Source organism: Myotis nattereri (genome assembly GCF_964212035.1).
Source record: "Myotis nattereri genome assembly, chromosome: 13".
Taxonomy (NCBI): domain Eukaryota; kingdom Metazoa; phylum Chordata; class Mammalia; order Chiroptera; family Vespertilionidae; genus Myotis; species Myotis nattereri.
Window position 1 is genome coordinate 43,868,565 of NC_138088.1, and position 9,744 is coordinate 43,878,308.

Below are 9,744 nucleotides of genomic sequence, written 5' to 3' on the forward strand. Positions count from 1 at the left end.
GGGCAAGAGGCCTAAAGGGAAGCAAATCATTTGTTTGTGGTTTAAAAGTGGCCAAAATGCCTTCAAGCACAAGTATAAGACCATTAACAAATCACAAGGAACCAAAGCAGTTCATCTTACTCACATCAACAAAGCTATGATCAGTTAGGAACAGCCAAACTGAATGGGACTTGCCCTGGGCCGGAAGGTCAGTAAACCTTAGCCGTTTGTGTTTCAGAGAATCAAGAGGCTCTCCGCCAGGGAGTGCAGACCCGGGCCTAAGCCCACAGGTTCTGCTGTCACGATTCCAAAAACATCCAGGGCAGGTGAGAGACATTAGGCAGCGTGTTTTCCCTCTTGCCCTTCGGCCGCATCTCCACTGTTGCCATATACCAGCCGTGGGCAAACTACAGCCCACGGGCCGGATCCGGCCATTTGAAATGAATAAAACTAAAAAAAAAAAAGACCGTACCCTTTTATGTAATGATGTTTACTTTGAATTTATATTAGTTCACACAAACACTCCATCCATGCTTTTGTTCCGGCCCTCCGTCCAGTTTAAGAACCCATTGTGGCCCTCGAGTCAAAAAGTTTGCCCACCCCTGCCATATACAGACTGACTCGCGGAGAAGCCAAGCAATTAAGTTCTACTTTACAACAATTTATTGAGTGCCTACTATGTGCTGAACACTGTAGCACTCACACATTTAAGCCTCATTTTTCTAGGTATGGAATTCCCATTCTCGATAGATGCTAAAACTCTGATGCTGTGAGGTTAAGGTTAAGTTTCTGATACAATGAAGTTTTGTGTCACTGACAAAAACTCATCCCACTGTCCAGCTGGCAGTTAATCAGCCCAAACCATGAACTGCAGCCCTACCACCATCCAAGCAGCCATACTCTCACTGAACTTCGGCCCTAGCGCCCTGATGCCCTAAGAGGAATGGGTGCATGCCATCTCCCTCCAGGGATGACAAGTACCTCTCTTGGTAGCTTATCACGTCTCTGCAGCTGTCCAGAAACAGACCACACTGGTCCACACGGGCTCCACCTGCTCTAATACAAACTTTTCCTCTCAGCTCAGAAAACAATGACCTTGCTCTTTATCAAGTGCTGTGGTAAAGCAGCTTCCCTAGAAGTTTGGAGATACCTAGGGCACAGTCAAGAACTCAAAACACACAGGCCGAATAAATAATAAAGCTATATCACTTTGTAGTCTCAAAGCACCAGACATTTATACTGTAAACTCAGTTTTTTTTTATTGTTATTGCTTATAGAATGCACACTCATTCCCATTAGCTCTCTTTTAAAACACTTGAAAAAAAATTTTCATTCATTCACTCAATCTCTAGAACAGTGATGGCAAACCTATGACACGCGTGTCAGAGGTGACATGCGAACTCACTTTTTTGGTTGATTTTTCTTTGTTAAATGGCATTTAAATATATAAAATAAATATCAAAAATATAAGTCTTTGTTTTACTATTGTTGCAAATATCCAAAAATTTCTGTATGTGACAGGGCACCAGAGTTAAGTTAGGGTTTTTCAAAATGCTGACACGCTGAGCTCAAAAGGTTCGCCATCACTGCTCTAGAAGGAGAGAGAGAAAGCAAAACTTTGCCTTGGCTGTCTTGAGTTCAGTCATTTTAGCCAACTTCTTTTATAGGTCAACTGATACATTCTCTGAAAGTTTTTCTTATCAGGAATAAAGGTAACAAGACTACAACCCTCGAAACCCCAGATAATCATTATCATCAACAATAAAATTGTACTAGAACAAAATGACCAAAATTTATAAAAGATTAATCTTGTACATGATTAAAATACCCAACTAGAAAACATACTGAAAAAAGAGATTATTCATAATAAAAACAAAATGCATAGAATATTTAGGAATACTTAGGAATAAATATAATAAAAGGTGTGTGGGAACTTTATAGTGAAAACCACAAAAACTTTTGAAAAGGCAAATTTATTTTTGCTTGGGTGGTTGAGTGGAAGTAGAGATGTCACACACACCAAAAAAAAAAAAAAAAAAATCCAATAAGGATAATCTAATCCTAACAGATATTAGACCCTATCAAAAAAATATTTAAAAGTGTGGAAATGGAAAAATATATCAGTAGAACAAAATGAAGAGTTCAGATATCAATCATATATATAGATATGTACACATATACATATATGTACACATATATATGTGTATATATGTATGTATGTGTACATTAATATTTGACAAAATAAGCTTTCTAGAACAAAGGGAAAGAACAAAATGTATAGTGATAACTAGGTAGCCATTTAGAAAATAAGAGTTGAAGTCTCATCCCTTGCACACAAAGTGATATTGATGAAAGTTTTAACTATTTTTTAAAATCAAATTATAACAGCCCTAGCTGGTGTGGCTCAGTTGGTTGGAGTATCATCCTGTGCACCCAAAGGTTGCCAATTCCATTCCCGGTCAAGGCACATGCCAAGGTTATGGGTTCAATTCCCGGTCGAGGTGCATGTGGGAGGCAACCAATTGATATTCCATTCTCACATTGATGTTTCTCACATTGATGTTTCTCTCTTTCTTCCTCCCTCTCTCTAAAATCAATTTAAAAACATTTTAAAAATCAAATTATAAGGAAACAAGTAGCTATTCAAAGAGAAGATTTATCAGGTCTGTAGAGGAGTTATAAATTTCTTAGATTTGGGGGAAATAGAAAATAAACCACAAAAGACTGACAGATTCTGATATACAGGGGTAAACAAAAGTAGGTTTACAGTTGTGAGTACACAAAACAGTTTATTCTTGTATTGCTATTTATTAATTACTGTATTATTTTCCATTCAGTAACTGTACCCTATTTTAAGTGTAAACCTTCCATAGGCTAAAAATATTAAAGTATAAAGAATTGGGGAAAAATACTTGAAAACAAACTAAAGCCTAATAGCTACGACCCACAGGATTCCAAATTTGAGAAAAACATCAAGATTGCAATAGTAAATGGGCAAAGACTTGGAACAATCTCACAGGTGAAACAAACACATGGGTAAATCTTTATCCTGGTCAGTGGTAAAAGAAATGCATAAATAACAAAACTTTGAGGTACCATTATGTGTCCCAAAATAGCGAAGATTTTTTAAATTCTCACATGAAATTGGTTTAATCGTTCATTGCTGGTGCCACTGTGCCTTGATATATCTTTACAAACCAACCTTTGATTCCATAATGCCAATCTTGAGAATTTATCCTAAGTAACCAATTCAAAGAGAGATATACTATATTGGATGGAATGTGACTTATACTTCAATAAAGCTGTTACCAAACATACATTATTCATTTCATTGTCATCTATAATAGCGAAAAGTTGGGCATAACATAAACATTCAATATTAGAGGAATGTTTTTAATCTCATTATGGTACAGCTTACAAACTTTTATTATGTACCTATCGTTAGCATCAGTGAGAGGGAGGAAGAAGTGTGCAACCGAAAAATTTTAAGAAATGAATAGTTGTCTAGAGGTGGTGGCATTATAGCTTTGTATGTTTTAAAACAACTTTCTTTGGTGTTAATACTGTATTAGAACTACTTTTTTTTTTAACCCAAACTGGATGGAGTTGGGTGCAATCTGAAAACTTTTCCTCCCCCCCCCCCACCCCCACCCCCGCCGACCCCTTATGTCCATACATGGTTTCCTTTCTATTTAATAGCTTAGGGGTCAGGAAAGCGGTTCATTCAGAGGTCTCAGATCCCGCCAAGAACAAGCCGAACGGCAATGCCATGCCCTTCCATTCAGCCCACACGGAACCCAGCCTCCGGTCGTGCGCGGGCACCTGCCATGCGCGGGCACCCTTCTGGGCGCCGTTCTGCCCGTATCCAGTCCTAAACCACAGCTGACCCTGGCCCCGCGCCTTCTTCTCGGGTGTGAGCCCTTTTCTCCATATTCGGTTGTATGTGCGCCCTGGAGCCCCACAACGTTTAGAAGAGGGTGCGGGGATGCAATTCCACAAAACGTCCTGGTGGACCCCACAGTGGCCGAGAGCGCTAGACCGGGGCCAGGGGGGGCCTCCAGGGCCCCAGACCAGCGGGCTCTCGGGCCGGGGAACGCGGGGAGTCGGCGTCGTGGAAAGAGCACCAAACGCTGCAGGGAGAGCTGAGGGTGGCTACGGTGGGGGCCGCCCTCGGGACGGAGGGATGCTCTCGGGAGGCTCTTCGGATGGGAGCCCCCCGAGAAGACAAGGGTGCTCGGGTTCGGGGTTCGGGGTGGGGGGGCGACACGGCCCCGGGCCGGCCAGGCCGCGGCGCCCCGCCCTTTCCCCGAACGCCGGCCGGCCCGGGGCGGGGAGCGGGCGCTTACAGGTCGGTGCCGAGCCGCGTGAAGCCGGAGTTGAGCGAGGCCCGCGCGATCCGGCGCCAGAGCAGGTCGCAGCCGGTGAAGCGGCGCAGCCAGCGGCACACCTGCGCCAGGCGGCCGAGCGCGCGCGCGTCCAGGTAGGAGCAGATGAGCAGCAGCAGCTCCTCGGGCAGGCGCCAGAGCGCGGGCCCCGCGGCGGGGCGGCCGGCGGGCTCCGGGGCCGCCTCCTCCTCGGCCTCCGCCCCGGCCCCGGCCCCCGCGAGGCGGCCCCCGGCCTCTCCCCCAGGTCCCTGCGCGCCCCCCGGCCCGGCGTCCTCGCGCTGCCCCGCCCGGACCCTCCACTCCTCCAGCCCATCGTCCCTTCCCTCGGCCTCCTCCCCCGGCCCTGCGCTCCTCTCCGCTCCCCTCGCGGCCCTGCCCGCTCCTTCCTCCTCGCGTCCGCCGCCCCCCGCTCCCGCCCCCGGGCCTGCGCTCGCTCCCGCCGCGGCCCCCGGCCCCGCCGCCTCCTGCGCGTCCCGCGGCCCCGGCTTCCCCTCCGCCCCGCTTCCTCTTCCGCCCGGCCCGGCGCCCGCTCTCCCCTTCCCCTTCCTCCGCTTCTCCCGCGCGGCCCTCCCTTCCTGCGGCTTCCTCGCCTCCCCGCTCTCGCCCTCGCCCGGCCCGCCGTTCCCGGGGGACCCCAAGCGGCCCTGGCTGCCCATGAGCGGCCGCGGGGCCGGCCCGACGCGGAGCCGAGCCTGAGCCCGAGCCGCCGCCGCCGCCGCGGGAGGAGGCGATACCGTGTCGGACCGGGTCACATGGGGCGGCGCGGGCCGGGACCTGGGCCCGCCCCTCGCAGCCGCGGAGCCGCCGCGGGGTTCGGACCGGGAAGCCGATCTCCCTCCCCCAGGCCGGGGCCGCGGGGAGCGCTCGGCGCCAGCACGTGCGTTCATTCCAGCGAGAGGCCTGGGCCCGGCCGAGGCCGCCGCCGAGCTTCCCCCGCAGGAGCGGCTGGCGGGAGCCCCTGCCCGCAAGCAGCGCCCACTCGGACGGCCTGAGACCTCGCCTCCGCCTCGGGAGATGCCCCCTTTCCACCAGCCACCGCCCGGGCCCACCGCCTGCAGCCCCTAGAAGTTGGCAGGTGCCTTAGCCCGGGTCCTCGCACCGGCTGGGACCCGTGAGCCTGGCAGTGAGCTGGTATTTTAGACATTTGGGGAGATTTGCCGTTTGCTAGATCCCGAGTCCCCGAACTCCCCAGTCTTGGAGCAGTAAATGGCAAAGCGAAGGCTTCTTATTAGTCACCACCGAACGCAAGTGGGTTCTTCAGAGTCACCCAGGAGCCCTTCCCCACGCCACCCATTCCATTCACAAGGGCACCAATCGGAAGGGAGAGCCAAGCAAAACCCACTGAAGTCTAGACCTGCTGGCCCGCCCCCGCCCCCCAGCCACACGTAGCTTTCAGGCATTTGAAATGTGGTTAATCCAAATCCAGGTGGGCCATAGCGTGAAATACACACCAGGTTTTGAAGACGTATACTAGAAAAAGAATGTAAACTGTCTCAATAATGTTATATGAATTACACGTTTAAGTGATAGGATTTTTGATACATTGGCCTAAATAACATATTTTAGTGTAACTACAAGAAAATTTAAAATTATACATCTGACTTATACATTTGTGGCCCGCATTATTTTTCCATTGGACAGCACGATTTGAAGGGGAGGGAGGGAAATGCTTATTCCTGTCGGTGTATTCTGTACCCCCAAATTCTGGTAGGAAGGATTTGAGAGTTTTATTTTGTATTAACATCTTAAGACCCATTTTTAGGTAGAAAGAATGAATGAGAAATCAACTCTGGAAATTATTCAACACCTTAGCCTAGTGTAGAAGAGGTGTAGGGAAGCAACTACATTGCACTATGGCGTCGCAGAAGCATCATGTAACAAGGTCAGACCCGAGTCTGGCTTTGCCCTAGAATTACTTTTTGATCTTAGCAAAACAACAACAGAAAACCCCACCTATGTTGGCCTTTTAGTGTTCTCAGTTTGTAGCGGAGATAATGCCTCTGCCCTACTTTCGAGGGATAAATGAGATGATCCCTGTAAAATGCTTTGAACTCCACTAAGAAAATTCTCAATAATAGTTACAGGTCAAATCCTGTTACAAAAAAAAAAAATACTCAAAAAAAAGGCGCTGTGTAGAAAAAGATTTCTAAACTCCAGCCAGTGGTTTACTTATTAAAAGCAATATTTGCTATGACATTTCAGTACACCTAAAGAATTTAGACCATCGCTTTGAGATCATTGTAAAGAAATTTACTTATTCATACTGTTATAAGGCTGTTGAGGTGGGAACTCTGCAAACTGAGGTAATATCATCATCTTAGCATTTATTGATTTTGTTATACTGTGTATTGTGAGGGACGCTGGAAGACAGAAATAAATACTGTATATGGCTCCTATATTTTGTGTTCAGATTTGTGTTAGACACATTTGTAATTTCTTACTGTGTGACTATTTTTTAACTGTTCCTTTACACAGTAAAATTGAGTAATGTATCCATATTGCACCTAGATTTTAGTGGAAAACTTCAAGGCTCAGAAAATTGTTTAATTAATCCAATATAAATCAAACCAGTATTAAAATCCACAATCACACAAGTGCAACTTACTCTTTTACCCCGTGTTACCTTTATTAATGGAGAAATTAAATAATCACTACAAAACATCAAATCACCTTCTTTCACACCCAAATTAGACATTCAGTGAATGGTTCAAGGTAGAATTGATGGTTTAGTGATTGCCCCCAAAAATCCAAAGTACTCACTATGCAGAAAGGCAAAGCCAAAATGGAAAATTGGAATATATTCTGTTATCATAAGAGCTTTCCATGTATTGTTCCACTTATTCCTATCAACAACCACATGAGGAAGGTACTATTAACCCATTTTGGGCAGAAGATGAAACAGGCCTATGATCACATGGTTCCTGGATGGAAGAACAGGTAGGTATTAAATCATATCTAACCCCAAAGCTTGCTCTGAACCATGCCTTCACCATACACAGCAGAAAATGGAATAAGGGACCTCTAAGGTCCCTTACAACTAATAAAGACACACCTACTAATACTATACCTCTGACTATCAAGCAGTCCGGTATTTAAATAAAAGCTGTTTCTAAGCAAATAAATTAGCTCCTGTCTCAATTACTTTTTAAGAGTTAATCATGTAGACTTACAACCCCTAATGCTTTTCATAATCTTTAAACTGATTTGTAGGAACTGATGTATCTTGCAAAAGAACATTTAACTAACTAAAGTTTAGTAATTCCTTCATTTTGCTTCAGCTTCAGTTTCTTCTGTTGAATTTAAGTAACAATGTATGTATGGTATATATATTAGCCTTTTGGGAACTTTGTCCCTACTTGTATGTATGTATAGATGGATAGATATAGTTATTTCTAGGTAATACAATTTTTGGATTTTACTTTGTACTTTTTCATAATGCTTGATTTTTTATAAGCATATATCACCTTTATAAAATTAATAAATCAAAAATGTTGTCATGATTCCAAACACATCATGCTACAAGAGAATTGGAGATTTGAAGCCTAGATCATTGTCAGAGTTTTTATCTGGCCACCTAAGTTTCTTCAAACTTTATTTATTCCATTTAAAATGTGGAATTATTTACTATCATATAATAGTAAAATTAAGAACAAATTAGAATATTAGAAGAAATAAGAGGCCTAACAGTGAATGCTATATCTGTAAACATTTGAGCAAGTCATAAATGGAAGGATAGAGTCTAAACTGTTGTTTTCAGAAATTATCTATCAGGTTGGTGGTTTATATCCTGAAATTCTATTAGAAACACCATCAAGATCTCTGTTTTTTTATAAATCCACTCTCTGTGTCATATCAACTCTGGAAATTAAGAGATAAAACATTTTTATTTCATGTGAAACAATTTAAAGTACTGTTTAAAAATAGGTACTTTATGCAGAAAAGATTAGAAGTAAAGATGACCAAATGCTAGAAATGAATGCTTATGGCTTATGACAGGTGGAATTGTGGGTACTTCTTTTGCTGTCACTTTACATTTTTCTGCATTTTCTAAGTTTTCTGCAGCGATCATGTATTACACAGATAATCAGTTCAGAACAAAAAGCCCAAGAAGTGTTTAGACCCAAATTGGAGTATTAGAAGAAATAAGAAAAATAATTAAGCTAGTTCATTTTAATATTTTAAAAGTTTATTTTATAAATATCTCATGCAGAAGAATTCCAAATAATTTATACTTCCCCTTCAAGGAGGTGGAGCATAACTCCTCCACCACGCGCGCGCGCGCGCGCGCGCACGCGCGCGCGCGCGCACACACACACACACACACACACACACACACACACAGCTGCATATAGTGACTTTCTTCCAAAGAGTACAATTTGGAAAGGGAAGGGCGGTGGGGGAGAGTAGCTTGACAATGGAAAAGGCTGACAAACACTATTTCAGCCAGGTGATCAAGTTCAAAATCTACAAGTCATGTTGATAGAAGGTGCCCTTGATATGGTGATAAAAATGGTACTTTTCCCCAAAACTCATAATCCTGGCCTAATAATGAGAAAAACATCAGATAAATCCCAATCGAGAATGTCCCTGACTAGAACTCCTCAAAAATATCAAGATCATCAAAAACAAGGAAAATCTGAGAAACTGTCACAGCCCAAAGGAGTCATGACATGACAAGTTAATGTAATAGGATATCCTAGAACAGAAAAGAGAAAGGACATTAGGTAAAAACTAAGGAAATCTGATTGGTCCATTAACTGATAAAATTAACTAATGTAAGATGTTGATAATGGGAGTATGTGGGAACTGTCTATACTGGCTTCACAATTTTTTTTGTAAATCTAAATCTGTTCTACAAAATAAAGTTTTTAAAAATATATTTTCACAAAAAGCAGTTTGTTTCCAACAATAGATAGTCGCTGCTATACCTCAACGGGAGAAGTCTCAATGTGATGAAGAACTGTAAGACCTACACCAATGATATATATATATATATATATATATATATATATATATATATATTCTCTCTCTTCAGAGAGAAAGGGATGGGGAGAGAGAAACAGAAACATTAATAATGAGAGAGAATCATCTATTGGCTGCCTCCTGCATGCCCCACATCAGGGATCAAGCCTGCAACCCAGGCATGTGACCTGCCCAGGAATGGAACCGTGAGCTCCTGGTTCATAGGTCAACGCTCAACCATTGAGCCACGCCGGCCTAGCCAAAAGAAGTTTTTTTAAAGTTAATTTTAGCCTTCTGTGACTTTTACAAAAAATCTTTGTAAAAGTTGTAATGCACATGAAGGCGGTGTGTTTCCTGAGTTACAGAGATTCATGATAGGAAACCCTATCCTGTCCCCCCAACATGCAAAAGAAAAAAG

The 9,744-nt window shown here is 43.9% G+C and overlaps 1 protein-coding gene across 1 annotated transcript in view; it reads right to left on the reverse strand.

The window, feature by feature from the left end:
* FBXW4 (F-box and WD repeat domain containing 4) overlaps positions 1–5,117 on the reverse strand; it is a 77,710-nt gene extending 72,593 nt beyond the window's left edge. The window contains exon 1 of the mRNA XM_081105281.1: positions 4,326–5,117. Coding sequence (XP_080961407.1) covers positions 4,326–5,020 — 695 coding nt within the window. The 5' untranslated portion in view covers positions 5,021–5,117. The remainder of the gene's footprint in view (positions 1–4,325) is intronic.
* Positions 5,118–9,744: the final 4,627 nt, after the last annotated feature.